The sequence below is a fragment of the Dasypus novemcinctus genome, chromosome 4, assembly GCF_030445035.2.
Source record: "Dasypus novemcinctus isolate mDasNov1 chromosome 4, mDasNov1.1.hap2, whole genome shotgun sequence".
NCBI classification, from domain to species: Eukaryota; Metazoa; Chordata; class Mammalia; order Cingulata; family Dasypodidae; genus Dasypus; species Dasypus novemcinctus.
In genome coordinates this window covers 136,067,573-136,088,473 of record NC_080676.1, presented here as the reverse complement: position 1 = coordinate 136,088,473, position 20,901 = coordinate 136,067,573, and the positions used below count along the sequence as shown (strand labels likewise).

The following is a 20,901-nucleotide window of genomic DNA, read 5'->3' as shown; positions in this document are numbered from 1 at the left end:
GAGAGAATTTTCAATCTCTAGCTGAGCCAGCCAGCTTCTCCTGGAGAATTCATCAAAAACTTTCCCTGGAGTTCCCAGCTTGCCACTTGCACTATGGAATTCAGTCTTGTCAATCCCCACAATTGCATGAGAAAATTCTGACAAAGATCTTAAAAAATTTACAGATATCTCCTGTCATTTCTGTTTCCCTAGAGAACTGTGAGTAATACAAAGAGTAAGGAAATACTAGAAACACATATGTGCAAAGGCAATTAGGAAGGTGAAAAACAGGTGGTTCGATTGGGAATAGAAGTTTCTGGTTAAGTGTAAGCTTAACAGACTCCCACTTGGCAAGAGGGATAGAGAGATAGAATTTAATGTAGTAACAAATTCAAACAAATAGGTGCAAGCAGGCATTAAACAAAAAGTGCTTTGATCAGAAAACTAGAAAGTTAATAGCAGAAATAGGGAACATTACACAAGACACAAAAATTAAGTGCATATAAATACAAGCAAATTCTAGAGAAAAATTAACACTGATTCAATGACAATAATGGACTTCTAAATTTAACTCTGACATCTAAAGAGCTTAGAAGTCAGGACTCCCATTCTTATAACAAAAACAGGGTATACGAACTGAAAATCAATGATTTTTATTGGATCCATCTAAGAACTGAGTTTTCAGGGCAAACAACTACCCAAACTCTGGAGAGGCAATACAGACAATCACAGCAAAAATCTATTTACCAAGAGTAAAAAAAAAAAAAACATGTGAGTCATAAGCTAGTAGGAATACTTAAATGAATATTTTAACAAATTGTTGGAGGCTGTTAACTTGCTTGAAAACTGTAAATTATTTGTAGCTATAGTCTTTGGTTTTATGGGGCCTATACTTATGTAGACTCTTCTCCTAGGAACCCACCAGGTTCTTGAAGTGAAAGATCACCCAGTATCTCTGGCAGAGGGAAGGAAAGAGATATTCTGAAATATACGCAGGGTCTTCTCCATAAGAAAGTTTTACTTTCCAGGAGAAATTACTCAACCAGAGTCATATCCAAATTTGTGGAAAAGCATTTTCCTCTTTAAACGGGCTAGCCTTCCTGTCTATCCTTAAGGAAAGCACAAGGAAGCTTAGCTTTACCTTTGGGAAGTTCTTCAATTCAGTAAAAATTTCATTACTATTGAGAACAAAAGATCCAGAGAACTATTTAGCTTTGTGAGACTGGTAATGAAAGCAATAAGATGCTTCTTCCAAGATGTCCTTGAATGATACAAAACCATGCTTTTGTTTTCCCTTCTGAGCTCTAAAACATGGGTTTTCTCAAGTGTTATCTATACGATCTCTTTTCTCTACCCTACTGACAGAAGGCCAGATACCATTTGAAGTAAAACACTTAATTTTGTTCATAAAATAATCTTCCACTTGGGAGGGTATCCTTCAATTTCCTTTATCAAAATCTATAAGAGGAATGTAAATTATGCTGAACTCTGTAAGAGGAAAGTGAACTATGCTAAATTATGCCTCAAAAATTAATTTTAATTGAAATTATACTCCTAGGTAAGTAGAAACATTAGAAACCCCCAAGTCCTGGTCAGATAAAAATAATCATTCTTAATAGAACAATTAAAAATGTGTTAGCATCAATTTTAACAAATGTCCCACACCAATGCAAGGTGTTGGTCATGGGATGGTAAATGTGAAAACTTTATTTCATAAACAATTATTTCATAAACCTACAAATTCTCTAATAAAGGGGAAAGAAAAAGAAATTAGACTCTGATCCAAAAACCTCATGTGTACATGGCAGAAAAAATTGATATTGATAAATATAAAACACCAACAAAAAATACTATTCTGTTAAGATTAGTGATCTTGACCTTTGAATTATAAACTTATTAGGAGGAGGGAATCCATTCTACTCATGTGTTCCCTTCTAGTGGTATTAAAGAGAATTGACTTTCTAAAGATTCTAAGTTACTATTTATTCATCATTCTTTTATTTATTACATTTACAGTTTAGAAAGATGAATCTCTTTTGTTCTCAAGGACAGAACTAGGTACTATTTCTTATTGCTACTCCCTTTCCAAACAATGATAAAATTTAATGTGCAAGCACACATGCACATATTTTAACTGATTTAATTTCACAAAAAGTGAATAATATTTTCTTTACTTATTTATACAATAGGTCAGGGACAACATTCCCAACTCTAAAGATAGTAGAAAGAAAAATTCTCCGTAAGTTTCAAATTGCTATAAAATGCCAAACATTCAAAGGACACCATATGCTTCCAATTGTCTGATTATCATGGTCAGGTAGAGTTATGTTCCTACAGGTTGGTGAAGGACCAATACATGTTTGTTTACAGCACAGTTGGGGAAAAATAAAGATGACAGTGTTAAACTAAACATAAATCCTGTACATCTACTTTTCTATAAATTAAAATTTTGTATTTTCAATTAGCCCCAAACAAACTTAGAAATATAAGCCCTCTGTGTACAGCAGTAAGAGTACACACAATTAAGTACCACAGATTTCTATAATGCTGCCAAGTTTTCCAAAGACTTAGTGATAAAACCAATATTTGTGTAAATTTTGCATCATTGTGTTTCTTAATTTCACAAGGAAATCATAGGAATTTCATGTTAACATGACAGAAATAAAATATATTTACCTATGAATACTCTATTAGCGAGTAGATGGTAATTAGTTAAAACAAATCTTCTAATTTTATTTTATTTCTTTTAAAGATTTATTTATTTATTTATTTCTGTCCCCTTCTCCCCTCCATCCCAGTTGTCTGTTCTCTGTGTCTATTTGCTGTGTGTTTTTTGTCTGCTTCTGTTGTCGTCAGCGGCACAGAAATCTGTGTTTCTTTTTGTTGCATCATCTTGCATCAGCTCTCCGTGTGTGCAGCACCGTTCCTGGGCAGGCTGCACTTTCTTTCCCACTGGGCAGCTCTACTTACAGGGCGCACTCCTTGAGTGTGGGGCTCCCCAGCGCGGGAACACCTCTGCGTGGAAGGGCACTCCTTGCGGGCATTAGCACTGTGCATGGGCCAGTTCCACACCAGTCAAAGAGGCCTGGGGTTTGAACCGCGGACCCCTCATGTGGTAGACAGACACCCTAACCACTGGGTCAAGTCCACTTCCCAAATCTTCTAATTTTAAAAGCTACTGTTCATTCCCTTCTGCTGCTTTAGGTTTCTTTTTTTTCCCAATTAAATAACATGAAAGAAGGAAAGAGAAATGTATTACTATTATTTAAAATTTTAGGCAAAACTTGGATAATAAATGAAATTTTATGAGTTGTGTTATCCATATCTGAAAGAAATATGTTTAGAAGCAAAACTTAAGAAAATTATTTAAAAGAATCAAAACTTCTCTAAGTCATAATTTTGTGAAAATATTTTGAATAAAATTTTCAGCTTTACTTTTACTGCTTCTCACTTCTTTTGTATTGATGAATGTAAAAGCTTTTAATACTGGTGATGAGCTCATAAGGAAAACAATTCAAATTACATTTAATAGACTAAATGACTTGTTTTTCATGAACTGAGAAGCTGCCTTCACAATAATGTAACATTTTTTATCAGCATCATCAAGATTATATCAACAAAGCCTTGACTAATGGGTCTTGCATAATTATGTATTGCTATTTTCTAATGTATCATGTGCACAAAATAAATGATGTTAGCTATTCTTGTGAGTATTGGTCTTTAAAAATGAAGTAAAATGCTATTTCAATTAATTTAGCTGTCAACAATGTGTTAAGTTCTCAGTGTGTTTCAAACACTGCTGGATTTCATGGGTGATACAAAACAGAAAAAGTTCAATTCCCTCCTTTCCTCAAAGAGATTTAACTCAGTATGAAAGTTGTCATTTAAAGATGGCTGTAAGAAAAGGCAAAGCATGAACAGGAGATTTAAGGTCTAAATGCTAGGAAATTCAGAGAAAGGAGAAGTACGATCTACCATGCAAATTTTCTCACCCTGAGTGTGTGTTGAAGTTAGCACTAAATCTCAGAACACTTACAAATGGGTGAAAGATAAATTTAACCCAGGCACTATGTCCGGGAACCTCTTCTGCTATGAGTGATCTAAGGTGTAAGATCCAGCTCGAGGTCAAAGTAAAGTGAGAACACTAATATTAATGCAGTTACCTTACCTTTGGCTCCTGTTTTGCTTAGTTCAGGAGGGCAAATGATGAATCATATTGTACTATTCCACTTTTTACTTTTGTAAGTAGTGTACACAGAGAACTGCATGCAGCTTTTGAAAATAGTGTATCATGTTTAAAAAGAAAAATGAAGGAATTAGAAAGAAAAAGTCTTGGTCTAATTAAAAAAAAAGCACAGGTTATTGAGTTAATAAAGTCAGTTTGAATTCTAATTCCAAGAAGAGCTGGAGACATTGAACAAGTTTAACCTCTCTCAACCCCAGTTTTATCATGTGAAAAATAGAAATAATGACTTCATGATTGTTATTAGGGCTGTTGGTATCAAATAAGAAAAGAATAAGCTAAGTATGTAGTAAATAATAGTTGGCATTCTTTAAGTACTTAACTCATTTTCCGCCTATTTTTTAAAGGAATTCACAGCCTATCTCATTTGATTTTAGATTCTTTTAGTCTGTATAAAGCAGAGTATGAAACTGTACAATGATTTTGTACTTGTGTTTTTCCCTAAATTAATATCACCGATATTTCTGCATTTCCTTTCTCCCCACCTATAAAATTTTGTTATTGTGTTTGAGTAAAAATGTCAATATAATTCATAAGTTTACAATAAAAGAATAAAATAAAAGATTAATAATAAAATTTAAATGCAATTGTACATGAAATTACATTAATAGTGACTAGATTTTTTAATGGATGATCCCACATTATTGTTGTTATCATTATTATTTAGTAATTTCTATAGCTAATCTATAGTCTTTTCAACTCTCCTACTAGGTATTTTCCTAGCAATTCACATTTTCATGAGAAGGGGAAAAATAATTATACTTTTAAATAATTATCAAATCTAATTTCCAACTAGAACAAATCATTTTCATGAAAAAACTTGGCTTAAATGAATTGTCGGTCACTTTATTTATTTATGCTAGGATCATATTACTTTTAATTTCATAAAATAATATGACATACACTTGAAATACTAGCATTTGTATTAATAATATGGTAGAGTAATTAAAAACTATCATGATCTTTATCATATTATTTTCAATTATTGAATTTAGCAATTACTCTTAATAGGATTTATTTTATTTCCATTATTTATTTGATATTTTCCCTTTTGTAACTTTTTGTAATTTATTTGATATTTTCCCATTAATTTAAACCATTTAACTGAATACTTGCTTGTTTGACTGTAATAGAAAAATTAATTAAATTCCCAATGTTTGGAATATTTACTTTTTCTTACAAGCAGTCAAAATATTACTAATTTTCTGAATGTGTAATTATTTAATTTCAGTTAGCTTTGAAACCATTGTAATTGCATGTTTCAGTTATATTTCCAAAACCTTTAGAAACTCTGGTAAGTTCAAGAGTTGCCAAATTAGAGTTTAATATTTAAATTGTTACTTATAAATAGCTGTAAAAACAGACTTTAATGTGGTTGAAAGCACAAGGTAGCATTCTTTCATTCAATAGCTAAATTGGTACTTGCTGCCTTAAAATATGGGAAAAAAATAAGTTGCTAAAAAGAATTCTTAAAGAAATCCAAAGATATTCATACGAATTGGATTGATGTTTGTTAAAGTGTCTTTTATCTAAATTTTCTATATATGCTATTAATATAATCTTATCAAATATTTATCAATTTTAAATATTAAGCCAAAAGACTGTATGATAGTGATAGAAATCTAGTATTACAGTGTATTTGCATACTGTTGCATAATATATTATATCATTAAATCCTCACAAGAATCTTATTTCCATTTCCAAACCTAAGGCTCAGAGAAGTTAAATGACATACCCAGGACCATTCAGCTAGCAAATATATAAGCAGAAAGTAAATGTAATCTATTAGTTCTTGCTGTTTGTGTTTCCTTGGAAACAAATTCAGATGGAGATTAACTAGCAGGAATTTTATTAGGTGTGCAATTAAGTCTTGTTGGAAAAGAGAAGAGTTGGGCAGAGAGCGAAACTTGACAGCCATGCAGTATAAACAAAAGTTTAAGGCAATCCCATGGAAAGTTCTGAAGCAGTGATAACCCTTTGCAATTGTTGTAAGTTGGGAAGACTGAGGTTTTCCATAACTAGCAGTTCTTTCTTAGCTTTGGGAAGAGATGCCTATTTCCTACCAGTACATGCTGACTGGGTCCCACAGCTCCTTCCTGATATGCATCTTGTGTTCCACAGCAGATTCAGCACTTAGCTCAACAAATTATGTTGTAACTTAAACCTGGTTTTTGTATGGTGAACAGGAAGAAAGGTAGTAGCAAATTGTGGGAGTCATGGGGTGTTTGCACATTATCTTGCTAGCCAGAGACCTCCTCACTATTTTCCCCCTTCTCTCCCTCCCTCCCTCCTCCCTCTCTCTTTCTACCCACACTCGCTCCTGCTCCTTCCTTCCTTAATTTCTCTTTCTGGAATGTTTTTTTTTTTTTTTTGGGGTAGTCATTTGAATATTTCATATCCCTTGATAAAGCATGTTGGATACTCTATTCATAGTGATTTTACTGATTCAGTGCCCTATTTGTATAAAGTCACCTTATAATTTATTGCACTTTTACTAATTTAATGGAGAAAGGGAAAGGTATTTAAAATTGAAATGGTTCAATAGAGAGAAATTACTCTCCTGAGAAAATAGGAAACTCATAAGAATAGGAAGCAAACAAGAAACTAGGGAACACATAAGAATGCATAGATCAATGCTTCTAGAATTCTAGTTCCAAATAATTTCCCCTCTGAAATTTTATGATTTAAAAAAAAATTTAAATAAAAAAAATTATGATTTAAAAAAAGTAAGTATAACCAAATCCATTGTAGTTGTTCACTTCTTTTCTTCATTGTCATTCCTTCCTGATACTGTGTTCCTTTCTTACTCTTTCTCTTTCCTTTTTGTCTTCTTTTCTCATTTGTTAGTGTTTATAAGCAGTATAAGTGTCAAAATGTATTGTCTATTCTTATTCCATAGTCATATTAACTCTAGTAATAATTTAAAAATTCTGATATCCCTCTTTATTATAAAAAATGCTATACTGGTTTATGTGTGACTTGTGATGAGTTGTTTCAGGAGTTGTTTCAGGATGAGTTGTTAAAGGAGAAACTAAATAGTACAATATTGAAAAATCAAAGCCTTAATCAGTATTTAATCAAGTAAACCTCTGAATCCAATATAATCTAATATGCCCAGAGAAAAAGACCAGTTTACAAACATAATCCAATATTTCTTTTTGGAATTCATCAATAATATCAAACTGCTACTAAAAAATGTTAATTAAAATTTTTTTTTATGTTTACCAGGGATGAGATTTTGCAACACATGACACCTTTAAGAGCTTGTCAATTCTTTTTACTTTGTTTTTTTATTTTTTGTTTTTGTTTTCTTAATCAATTTTATTGAAACATATTCATAAACCAAACAATTCATCTAAAGTGTAGAATTGATGGCATTTGGTAGAATCAGAGTTGTGCATTCATCACTTCAATCAACAGTGAAGCATTTTCATTACTCTAAAAAGAGAAAACAACAACAACAACAACAACAAAACAAATGCAAAAAACTACACTTTAGTAGTCACCTTTCAATCTCTCTCTTCCACCTCTGCCATATATAACATCAATCTATTTCCATCTCTGTAATTTATTTGTTTTTACATTTTGCATAGATGAAGCTAAATAATATGTAGTACTTTTTTCTAGTTTCTTTCACTTAGATTACATCCTTTTTTATCATTGTTGGAAGATTATTAATATACACTACACACTATACATATACCATACACTATACACTACTGTCAGTAGTGCCTTTTGATTGTAGTTTTGCCAAACTTACACCCTGGTATTGACCTCTTGTAACATTAACATACATTTGTTCTGTTTCAGAGAAAAACATTCTTATATATGCGCTATTAATGATATTTATTTTTCACAAAAAGGTTCACTATGCCATATATAGTCCCATGTTTCATTTTTTAGCTTTCCTTTTAGTAATATACATGTCCTTAGACATTTCCTTTCAACCACTATCATACCAATATGATAATTCTACTAATTACAAAACCTATGATGTGCTTTCAGCATTTATATTCATTTTCAAATATTTACAAACTGTCCCCTGCCCCCACCCTGCCTTTCGCTTCCCTATACTTTACCCGCCTGTTCTTAGTAACCTCTTTGTATTATAGCTCTTCTCGGCAGCAGCTCATGCTGCCGCCTCCCTCCACCCCTCCTCCCAGCCACTGTTATCTCCCCCCTCCAGCCGCTGCTGCCCTTCCCGCCAGTCCCGCCCACATTGTTAACATAGGATCTGCCCCCCTCTTTAGTCACAGCTTACCTCATAGCCACCCGCCCTTACCCACCTATCTACTATCACCCCGTAGCCAGCCCGCCCTAGCTCCAACCCCTCCCCCACCCAGCACTATAAAACCAAGTGTACTTCCTTAATAAAGCAGACTTGCGCATAGACCTCGTCTCCGTGGTCTTTTCCACCCGACCGCGCGTCCCCACCAAGCCTTGAGCTGCCGCTGCCGCCCTAGTCCGGCCGTGGGCTCGGCCTGACTCCCGGCAGCAACCCGCCTTCGATACAGCAGCAACGGCCACAGTTGGCGCCCAAACAGGGACCCCCGGCTAGACACCCGGCTCCAGCCCCTCGCCTGGCCAGTCCGCTGCTGACCCCTCGCACAGGACTCATCGCCGTCCTCCTGTGCTGCCGCTCAAGGTAGGGACTCTCCGGCAGATCCCCCCTCCTTTTTCCCTTCTTCTCTCTCCACAAAAACATGGGGGCCTCGCTTTCGGTAAAGCAGGTCCCTCAGGTCCGCATGTTAGCTGCCCTCTTGGAGACTCACCAAGTCTCCATCTCTGTTCGGCAGCTCCAGCGATACTGGGACATTCTCCTTCCCTTTAATCCTTGGCTCGCCACTTGCGCTCTCTGGAGCCCTGACACCTATGAACGTTTAATTCAGCGGGTAACGTCCGCAATGGAACATGAGCGCAAGCAGTTTCCCCCCGGCCTCATCCCAGCCCTCGTCGCCATTCACGCTTGCCTCCAGGGCGTGCCCTCCCCTGCCTCTGCTCTCACCTGCGAGCCCGGCCGCCCCTCCAGCGGCGACTCTGATGGAGATGACGATGCCCTCTCTCTGTCTGCCCAGCTCGAGGCTGCACTCGAACTGAATCCCCCCGCAGCCTCTGACCTGAACTCCAACCAAGATGGCGAACTTCCGCCTTCTTCCCCATCCGCCGCGCCCTGCCAACAATGCCAACATGGCGCACTTCCTCCTTCTTCCTCGTCTGCGCCCTCCTCCTGCCTTTATCCGCCTCTTCCTGCCCCGTCACCATCTGGTCCCGCCCGGATGCCTTCCGGCCGCCATCTTCTGCTAAACCGGAAGCGCCTCTGGCGCCATCTTGGCCGGCGCCCAGAAGTGACGCAGTCACCCCGCCATCTTGGCCGGCGCCCGGAAGTGACGCAGTCACCCCGCCATCTTGGCCAGCGCCCAGGAGTAACGCAGCTGCCCCACCTCCCTGGCCCGCTGCGCCTCCCGTCTGCTACAACAGTGGTGAGGGTGCCGCAGGCTCCCCCCCGCCTGATTACAATGCAGCCTTCCTCCGAACACCCCCTGCACCTCTGGCGGACTTGTACCCCCTAAACCCCGTCCGCAACGCCGCTAATCCTCAGGTCTGGATCCCTTTTTCACCTAAAGACCTGCAAAATCTCCACACTGCCATCAGAGAAGATGGTTTGGCCAGCCCTCATGCACAAGATCTTCTCGAGCGCATGGCCATCCCCCGCTGCATCCCCTATGATTGGATCTCCCTTGCCCGTGCAGTCCTCTCGCCTGGCCAGTTCGTTGACTGGCGGGCCCACTTTGGCGTGTTTATTGACACACAGCGCACCGAGAATGCACGCATGGGCCTCAATTTCTCTGCTGACGCTTTTCTCGGCCTCGGTCGCTACGGCCGTCCTAATGCCTACGCTGGGCTTCCTCCAGGGTTCTTTATGCAGCTCCGTGACTGCGCCTTCAAGGCCTTCCGCTCCTGGGCCGCTGCCTCCCCTGAGCCCGTGGCCAAGCTCTTCCAAAAGCCCGAAGAAGCCTTCAATGAGTTCGTGGCACGCGTTCAGGCCGCAGCCGATAGACGCGTCTCCGGCACCGCGGCTAAGGAGTCCTTTATTAAAGACATCTTACAAGAGGGAGCCAACCCCGCCTGTAAGGCCATCATCCGCCCCCTCCACGACAAGCCCATTTACGATTGGGTCCTCGCTTGTTCCGGCGTCTCTGGCCAGTCCACCGCCCTCGCCACCGCCATCGTCGCTGCCGTCCAAACTACCAACACGTGCTTTCGCTGCGGGGAACTGGGCCACTTCACACGGGAATGCCCCAACCTCCCAGCGCCGCCGCGCCCAGCCCCTCGTGCTACAGAACCGCCGTCAGCAACCCCCGCCCCCCGCGTACCATCCACTCCTTGCCCACGATGCGGGAAAGGGTACCATTGGGCCCGTGACTGTCGTGTCCCCAGACAGCCTTTAAACGGGCAGCAGGGCAAGCCTCAGCCCCGCCCCCAAGAGGTTCCAGCCGCCAACGCGCCAGCCCTGCGCCAGCCCCGCCCGTAGGCATCCACTGGTCCGTCCCCATGTCGCCCGCCTCACAACCGCGCCTCACCATCAAAGTCAATGGAAAGTGGATGGACGGCCTCCTTGATACCGGCGCCGAAGTTTCCTGCATCCCACTCTCCCAAGCTCATGACTTCCCACTCACAGCTGGGCCCATCGTCGTGGGCGCCACGGGCCAGTCCTCCTCGCAACAGGCGGCCGAGGATCTTGCCTGGCGTGACACCGATGGATGGTCAGGGTTCTTCCGTCCCCTGGTTCTCAAGGATATCAAGCAAGTCCTTTGGGGGTGCGACATTCTTCACCAGTCAGGCGCCGTCCTTTTTACTCCGCAACCATTGCAGTCCCCCCAATAGTTTTGGCCGTTGCTCGCGTTCAACCTCCAGCACCCGTTCCTCTGCAATTGGACACAGAGGAACCCATTTGGGTGGAGCAATGGCCTATGACTGCCCCAAAACTGACTATCCTTCAAGACCTCGTGGAGGAGCAGCTCCGTGCTGAGCATGTAGAGCCTTCCACCAGTCCATACAATACTCCCATCTTTTTCATCATCAAGAAGTCTGGCAAGCCGCGCCTCCTCCATGACCTGCGAGAGATTAACAAACACATCAAGCCCATGGGCTCCCCTCAGCCCGGCATGCCTCACCCGTCAGCCTTCCCGCGAGACTGGTATGTGGCAGTCCTCGACATCAAAGACTGTTTCTTCTCCATCCCCCATCACCCAGAGGACCGCCCATGGTTCGCATTTACCGTTCCCCATCCTAACCACCAGCGGCCTGCCCAGCAATACCAGTGGAAAGTACTCCCCCAAGGCATGAAAAACAGCCCTGCCATCTGCCAGCTGTTTGTAGCAACTGCTATTGAGCCCTTAACCTCCGAGGCCACTATTGTGCATTACATGGATGACATCCTCGTAGCCCACCCGAGTGAACCAAAGCTGCAAGCTGTGGTTGCCAGCCTGCTCTTCAACCTGGGGAATATCGGTCTCAAAGTCAATGACGAAAAGGTTGTCTTCCACCCGCCGTTTCACTTCCTGGGCTTTGAGATCTCAGAAACAGTCACGCCCATGGCGCCGCTCATAAATGTCCCCAAAACCCTAACACTCCACAATCTCCAGCAGCTCTGCGGCCAAATCAACTGGCTACACCCATCACTGCCAGTCACCACCAGTCAACTACAGCCCCTGTTCCGCCTCCTTCACACGGCCGGCACACCATCCCAAGCACCTACGAAGAGAATCACCCTGACCAGCGAGGTGGAACACGCCATCGCCTGTGTCAATGATGCACTAATGAACTGTCAACTCCAACGCTTCAGCCCGGACAAGCCATTTCTGGGCCTCGTCCTTCCCACCCGGGGAACCCCCACAGGTCTTCTTTGGCAAGACGGCCAACTCCTGTGGGTTCACCTGGCCAAGAGCTAGCTTCGTAAAATCACCCCTCAACATCTTCTTTTCACACACCTCGCCACGGCGCTCGTCAAACGTTCCACCCACCATTATGGGCAACACCCACATACCATCGTATGGCCTCTAACGACCCAGCAAGTCACCCTTTTGCTCAAGGAGTCCGTTGACATGCAAGCACTCTTCCTCCTGTTTCCCGGCCCGTTCGACAACCACTACCCCCACCACCATCTCATCCAAAGCCTCAGTCTGCTTCCAGTCGCCGCTCCTAACCATTTCCCATTCCCATCTTCCAAGCCGCTCCCCAATGCCACCATCATCTTTACCGACACCTCCAAGCAGTGCCTCGCTATAGTCCTTTACAAACCTGACTCCCCGCGGCCCCTCTGCCATATTCGCCTTCACCACAGCTCAGTACAGGTGGCCGAGCTACAAGCTGTCACGCTAGCTCTCCAATACTTCGCAGACCAACCAGTCAACATCTTTACAGACAGCCTCTACTGCCTGCAGGTCACCCGCATTCTTGCCTTCGCGGCCTTCCTACCTCCTTCTGGCCCCCATGACCGTGCCATCAATCAGGCCCTATTCAAGCTACAGGCTGTTTTAGAAGAACGCTGGCAACCTTGGTTCATTGCCCACATCAGAAGTCACTCTGGCCTGCCTGGCCCCTTAGCGCGCGGCAACCATCTCGCTGACCAAGCTGCCCAGGGCGCTTCCATCAATGCTCTCAGCCCCGCAGCCGCCGTAGGAGACATTATCAACCAAGCAAAAACTCTACATGCACGCTTCCACTTTGGCGCACCCGCCCTCCATCGGCTCCTCCCAGAACTTCCCATCGAAACATGTAAACATCTGGTGCGTGCATGCTGCTCCTGCGCACCTTTGCTACCCCTGGGCCCGCTCCAGCCCCAAGGTGTCAACCCACGTGGATTGCGGCCCAACTCTAGATGGCAGTTGGATGTTACTCATGTAGCTTCCTTTGGCCGGTGGAAGTTTCTCCATGTTGCCATCGATACATTTTCGCACCTCTGCTACGCCGTCGCCCTCCCGGGAGAGTCTGCCAAATATGCCACTCAGGCGCTCCGGGAGGCCATCCTTTTCATGGGAGTTCCCTGGGACATTAAGACTGACAATGGCCCTGCCTATCGAAGCGCCGCCTTTGCCGAATTTGTGAAGCTCTACAACATCACCCACCACTTCGGCATCCCATACAACCCACAAGGCCAAGGACTTGTTGAAAGAATTCACCAAACCCTCAAGACCCTCGTCCAGAAGACTAGAGAGACTCAACCCCGTCTCACCCCGCGTGAAACAGTCACGCAGGTGCTCATCCAGCACAACCTGATGACCTTCGACTCTGAGGGGCTTTCGCCCATCCACAAGCACTGGGGGCCCTCTTACCCGCCCACTCTGGCCCCCCTCGTCCTCTGGCGCGACCCGCTCACTAACAAGTGGACCGGGCCAGCGCCCCTTCTCACCCAAGGGCGAGGATTTGCCTGCGTCTTCCCGGAATCCGCACCCCAGCCTGTCTGGGTCCCTGCTCGCCTTGTCAAGCCGTTCACCCCGCACGGCCCTGCTGACCTCCCGACCCCCTTCCCCCTGATGATTTCCCCTTGCCGTGATGAAAGTCCTTCTCCGTGTCTCACCCCCCCCCGTGAGGTTTCTCTCCTCTTATCGTTGCAGATGACACCTCCAGCTGCCCAGTCAAGCCCGCCTGAGTCTGCCCCTCCTGCGCCATCACCCGCAGGGAGCACGCCAGCTCTCTCCCGCCGCGAGCGACGTCGGCGCCGTTTTCTCCTCCGCTGCTTGAGCCGCCTCTCCCTCGAAGAGGACTCCATCGAACAGCAAGTCCTCCAACTCCTTCGTCGTGCTCGGGCCTCCACCATCCCGCCCCAGCCCTCGACCCCTCCCCTTCTCCACCTCCTTATCCTTATGCTCTCCCTTGCGGCCAGCGCCACCTCACACCCCCATCAGCCATACAATTGGACCCTCCATACCTTCCCTGATAAGACCGTCCTGGCCTACAATGTCACTTCTGTTGCCCCTACCTTCTTTCTCCACATCTGCCCCCTAGCAGGTCAGCCTTGGGTGTGGCGCTGCAACCAACCCGGAATGCCACCCGTGTCCCCTGGGGCACGAACGTGCGGCTGGGGTTCCGCAACCAGCTGCAGCGGAGCCGCCAACAACCACCGAACCGACGGTCTAGCGGGCCCCAACAACTACGCCATCTCAGGCTTCTACATCTGCCCTGCCACTGCTAGGGGCTGCCATGACCCCTCGCATTACTATTGCCCCAGCTGGGGCTGTGAAACCATGGCTTACGGGTGGTCCAATGCCCCCAACTGCGACCAGTATCTCTCCTTCCGCACCGCCAACTCCACCCGCTGGGACCTCATCCTTCTCTCAGTTAAACAGCACACAGATGACACCTGGATTGCAGGCCGTACCTACAGAATCCACCTTTACATGGAGTCCTATGATTACGGGGCCCTCTTTGAAGTCCAAAAGTGAACACCAACCCCGTCCCAGCCCCCTCAAGCAGTGGGCCCAAACTGCGTCTTAAACCCCTCCCCTCCTATAGTGTCTACCCCCCCCCCAGAGGCTCGCCAAGCCCAAGTGCGGCTGGCCAGCTTGGCAGGAGGGAGCCCACCATAGGGCCCTGCGGGGGCACCTCCGGGCCGCAGGTACGAGTTCTCTGCCCTCTGCGTAGGGGACTCGGGTGTACCCCTCACCCTCCCCTTTCGCCCACGCCATTGGCCACCACTCCTAAAGCCATGCAGTCTCTCACCTCCCCTCACCCCCCTCATCTTTCCTCCCCACAAACTGTCAATCCCGCAAAACCTGCGCTTCTTTCAAAACCGTTTAAGTCCCTTATTTTCGAAAAAGGGAGCAATTGTCCCCTGCCCCCACCCTGCCTTTCGCTTCCCTATACTTTACCCGCCTGTTCTTAGTAACCTCTTTGTATTATAGCTCTTCTCGGCAGCAGCTCATGCTGCCGCCTCCCTCCACCCCTCCTCCCAGCCACTGTTATCTCCCCCCTCCAGCCGCTGCGGCCCTTCCCGCCAGTCCCGCCCACATTGTTAACATAGGATCTGCCCCCCTCTTTAGTCACAGCTTACCTCATAGCCACCCGCCCTTACCCACCTATCTACTATCACCCCGTAGCCAGCCCGCCCTAGCTCCAACCCCTCCCCTACCCAGCACTATAAAACCAAGTGTACTTCCTTAATAAAGCAGACTTGCGCATAGACCTCGTCTCCGTGGTCTTTTCCACCCGACCGCGCGTCCCCACCAAGCCTTGAGCCGCCGCTGCCGCCCTAGTCCGGCCGTGGGCTCGGCCTGACTCCCGGCAGCAACCCGCCTTCGATACAGCAGCAACGGCCACAACAAACTTTTTACAGTTCTGCACAGATTAACCTACTCTTTCCATTCTCTAACCACATTCTATTCGCATGACATATTCTAGCTATTAAACCCATGACTTCATTCATCATATTTAGTTAGTAACAGGGAAATCACACAATATTTTTCCTTCTGCGCCTGGCCTGCTTCACCAACATAACATGTTGTCATGTGCTTTGTGACTTCATTTCTTCTTACATCTGAATTATGTTCCATAGTGTGTATATATCGCAGTTTGTTTATACATTCATCAGTTGCTGGACATCTGGGTTGTTTCCATCTTCTGACAAGTGTGAATAATGCTGCTGTGAACATCATTGTGCAGATGTTTTTTTCATGTACCAGCTCACAGGTCCTCTGGGTATATACTTTGTAGTGGTATTGCTGGCTCACTTGGCAGACCTGTATCTAACTTCCTAAGAAACTGCCAAATAGACTTCCACAGAGGCTGTACCATTTGACATTCCCACCAACAGAGAATATGTATTCATGTCACTCTACAACTTTGTCAACACTTAGTATTTTCTGTTTTTTTAAAATAGTGGTCATTCTACTAGGTGTGAAATGATATTTCATTGATGTTTTGATTTGCATTTCCCTAATAGCCAATAATGTTGAACTTTTTTTTCATGTGTTTTTTTTACCATTTGTATTTCTTTTTTAGAAACAAAAAAAGCCCATTCAGGTCTTTTGCCCATTTTTTAATTGGGTCATTTGCCTTTTTATTGTTGAGCTGTAGGATTTCTCTATATATCTTGGATATTAGAGCCTTGTCAGTTGTATGATTTCCAAATATTTCTCCGATTGTGTAGGCTGCTTTTTTATACTCTTGAAAAAGTCCTTTGAGATGCGAAAGTGTTTAATTTTTATGAAGTCCTATTTATGTATTTTTTCTTTCATTGCTCATGCTTCTATGTAAAGTTTAAGAGAACCCCATCTACTACAAGCTTTTATAGATGTTTTCCTATGTTATGTTCTAGGAGTTTTATGGTCCTGACTTTTAAGTATAGTCCTTTGATCAATTTTGAGTTGATTCTTATAATAGGAGTGAGACAGGGAAACTCTTTCATTTTTAATAATGTATATCCTCTTTTCCCAGAAAAATTTGTTGTAGAGACTGTCCCAGAAATTTGATTTGGTAGATTTATTTTAAAAAATCAGTTGACTGTAGAGGTGTGGGTCTATTTCTGAACTCTCAATTTGATTCCACTGATCAATGTATATATCTTTGTGCCCATTCCATACTGATCACTGTAGCTTTATAATAAACTTCAAGGTCATGATGTATGAGTTCTCTGACTTCACTCTTCTATTTCAGGATGCTTTTGTGTATTCGGGATCCCTATCCCTTCCAAATAAATTTGTGCTTGATTTTTCTGTTTCTGCAAAGTAGGCTATTGGAATGTTGATTGGGATTGTATTGAAAGTATAAATTAGTTTGGGTAGAACTGATGTCTTCGTGGTGTTTCATCTTCTAATCCATAGACAGAGAATATCTTCCACTTGTTTGGGTCTTCTTTAATGTCTTTTAGCAGCTTCTCTGTAGTTTTCTAAATTCAGATCCTCCACATTCTTAATTAAATTTATTCCTAGATATTGGAGTCTTTTTTTTTTTTTGCAATTGTAAATATATTTTTTTCTTGATTTCCTTCCCAGTTTGCTCATTACACAGTGTTTAGAAACACAGTTGATTTTTTATGTTGTTCTTGTAATCTGCTACTTTGCTGAACTCATCAGCTCTAATAGCTTTGTCATAGATATTTCAGAATTTCCAACTGTAGGATCATTTAATCTGGGAATAGTGAGAGTTTTATTTCCTCTTTTTCAGTGTGGATGACTTTTATTTCTTTGTCTTGCCTAAATACTCTAGCTGAAACTTCTAACACAATGTTAAGTAGCAGTGGTGACAAGCAGTGGTGACAGTAGGCATCCTTGTTTTGTTCCTGATCTTAAAGGGAAAGCCTTTATCCTCTTCCTATTTCAATTTTTTGGAAGTTTAAAAAAGCTTGGTATTGATTCTTCTCAAAATGTTTGGTAGAATTCACCTGGGAAGCCATCAACTTCTGGACTTTTCTTTTTGGATGATTTTTTTTATAATGTACTCAATCTCTTTAAATGTGATTGGTTTGTTGATTCTTATAAAGTAAGTTGTTTGCACATTTCTGAGAATTTGTTCATTTCTTCTAGGTTGTCTAACTTGTTAGCATAAGTTTCTGATAATATCCTCTTATGATCCTTTTTATTTCTGTGGGTTCAGTTGTAATGCCCTTTTCAATTTTAATTTTATTTATTTGCATCTCCTCTCTTTTTTCTTTGTTAATCTAGCCAAGAGTTTGTACATTTATTGAACCAGTAAATAAAACCAACTTTTGGTTTTGTTTATTTTCTCTTTTTTCTCTTCAATTTCATTTATTTCTATCCTAAACTTTGTTATTTCTTCCTTTCTGTCTGCTTTGAGACTATTTTGCTCTTCTTTATCTAGATCCACCAGGTGTTCAATTAGGTCTTTGATTTTAGGTATTTCTCCTTTTTAATATAGGCATCAAAGGCTATAAATTTCCTTCTCAACACTGCCTTTGCTGTATCCCATAATTTTTATGTTTTGTTCTCATTTCCATTTGTCTCAAGATATCTACTCATTTTTCCTGCAAATTTTTTGTTGACCTACTAATTGTTTAGGAGTGTGTTGTTTAGCCTCCATGTATTTACAAATTTCCTACTTTCCCACCTATTATTGATTTCCAGCTTCATTCCATTATGATCAGAGAAGATGCTTTGCATAATTTCAAACTTTTCAAAATTTACTTAGAACCGTTCTGTGATTCAACATGTGGTCTATCTTGGAGAAAGATCCAAGGGCACTTGAGAAGAATGTATAAATACTGATTCAGGGTGCAATTGGTTCCAACTGATTTATCACATTGTTCAAGTTCTGTTTCCTTGTTGATCTTCTGTCTAGTTGTTCCATCTATTGATGTGAGGGGTGTGTTGAAGTCTACAAATATTATTGTAGAGATGCTTATTTCTTGCTTCAATTTTGCCAAAGTGTATTTTGGGTCACTATGATTAGATGCATAGATATTTATTACTATTATTCCCTCCTGGTGGACTGTCCCCTTTATTAATATATAATGGTATTCTGCATCACTTATCACTTTTTTGAATTTTAAGTCTGTTTGTCTGACACCAGTATAGCTCTCTTTTGGCTACTATTTGCATGAAATATCTTTTTACCAACATTCCTCTTTCAGACAATTTGCACCCTTAGATCTAAGTTGAGTCTTCTGTAGATAGCATATGGAAGCCTATGTCTTTTGATTGGGAAGCTTAATCCATTAACATTCAGAGTTATTACTGTAAAATTACTTACTTCAACCATTATATTCTTTGGCATTCATTTGTTATATCTATTTTTGTCTCATTTTTACCCTTTTGGATACCCTTTCTGATAATTCTCACTTCTACACTCTCCACTAAGCCACTCTCTCCTCTTGTTCTTTCCTGACTGCGGAACCAGATTCTTGTTTATGAAATCTCTTAGTTCTCTTTATCTGTGAATATTTTAAATTTGCTGTATATTTGAAGGAGAGTCTTGCTTGATAAAGAATTCTTGGCTGGCAGGTTTTCCTTTTCAGTACCTTAATTATATCATAATACTCTCTTCTCTCCTCCATGGTGTCTGAAAAGAAAGTCACAAAACATTGCTAAAAGAAACTGAAGACTAGAATAAATGGAATAATATTCCATGTTCATGAACTCAAAGACTAAATATCATTAAGATGTCAAATCTACTCAAACTTCATTACAGATTCAATGCAATCCAATAAAAATCTTAACAGCCTGTTTTGAAGAAATAGAAAAACCAATTATCTAATTTATTTGGATGGTTTAGGGACCCAAATAGCCAAAAATGTCTTAAATTAGAACGAAGTTGGAGGATTCTCACTTCTTGACTTTAAAGCATCTTACTTAGCTACAGTAGTAAAAATGGCATGGTACTTTCATGAAGACAGACAGATTGACTAATGAAACAAAATCAAGAACTCAGAAATAGACCCTCATATCTACAATCAAGTGATTTTTGACAAGGTGGTCAAGCCCTCCCAGCAGGGCCAGGACAGTCTATTCTAAAAATGGTGCTGGGAGAACTGGATAGCCATATTCAAAAACCTTACACAAAATGGATCAAGTATAAAAATATAAAAATAAAAGCAACAATCATAAAAATCCTAGAAGGCAATGTAGGAAAACATCTTTAAGATTTTGTGATAGGCAATAGTTTCTGAACCCTTACACGCAAAAGCATGAGCAACAAAAGAAAAAATAGATAAATGGGACCTCCTCAAAATTAAACCCTTTTTCACCTCAAAGGACTTTGTCAAAAGGGTGAAAAGGCAGCTAATTCAATGGGAGAAACTATTTGCAATTGCATATCCAATAAGGGTTTAATATCTATGATATATAAAGAGATTATAGAATTCAACAATAAGAAGACAAACTATCCAATTTTAAAATGTGTTAAAGACTTGAAAAGGCAATTGTCCAAAGAAGAAATACAAATAGTGAAGAAACACATGAAACAGCATCACTAGCAATTGGGAAAACACAAATCAAACCTACAGTGAGATACCATTTCACACGTATTAGTCTGGTCACTATTAAAAGTTTGGAAAACTGTAAATTTTGGAGAGGATGTAGATAGATAGGAATGCTTATTCATTGTTGATGGAATGTAGAAAGGTTCAGACACTGTGGAGGACTGTTTGGCAATTCCTAAGGAAGTTGATTAAAAACTTGCTGTGTGACCTGGCAATACAATTACTAGGTATATACTTGAAAAAACTGAGATTACTGACACAAATAGACATCTACACATTGATATTCACAGAAATGTTATTCATGATTGCCAAAAATTGGAAACAACTGGTGCCATCAATTGATGAATTGATAAGCAAATTGTGGGGTATACACACAATGGAATATTATGCAGTGGTAATTTGTGAAACAAATGATAACATGGGTGAACCTGGAGTACATTATGTTGAGTGAAGCATGACAGACAGAAAATGACAAATATTGTATAATTGTGCTATTATGAACTAAATATATTATGGAAATTCATGGAGTTCATAATTAGAATATAGGTCACCAAAGATTAGAATGAGGATAGAAAATGGAAAACTGAGGGTTAATCTGTGCAGAGTTGGTAAAAAGTTTTTTTCGAATAGTTTTGAAATGAATAAAAATGGTGAAAGCACATCATAGTGTTTGTAACTAACAGAGCTATTAGATGGGTCTGACAGTGGTTTAAAGGGTAAGTCTAAGGTCACGAATATTACTAGA

The 20,901-nt window shown here is 41.9% G+C and overlaps 1 protein-coding gene across 1 annotated transcript; it reads left to right on the top strand.

Annotated features, from left to right (window-relative positions):
* The first annotated feature begins 10,774 nt into the window (after positions 1 to 10,774).
* On the top strand, positions 10,775 to 11,107 carry LOC139438847 (endogenous retrovirus group K member 8 Pro protein-like). The gene has a single exon (XM_071214489.1). It carries the CDS (start codon positions 10,775 to 10,777, stop codon positions 11,105 to 11,107), a length of 333 nt encoding a protein of 110 aa, XP_071070590.1.
* The last annotated feature ends 9,794 nt before the right edge of the window (positions 11,108 to 20,901 follow it).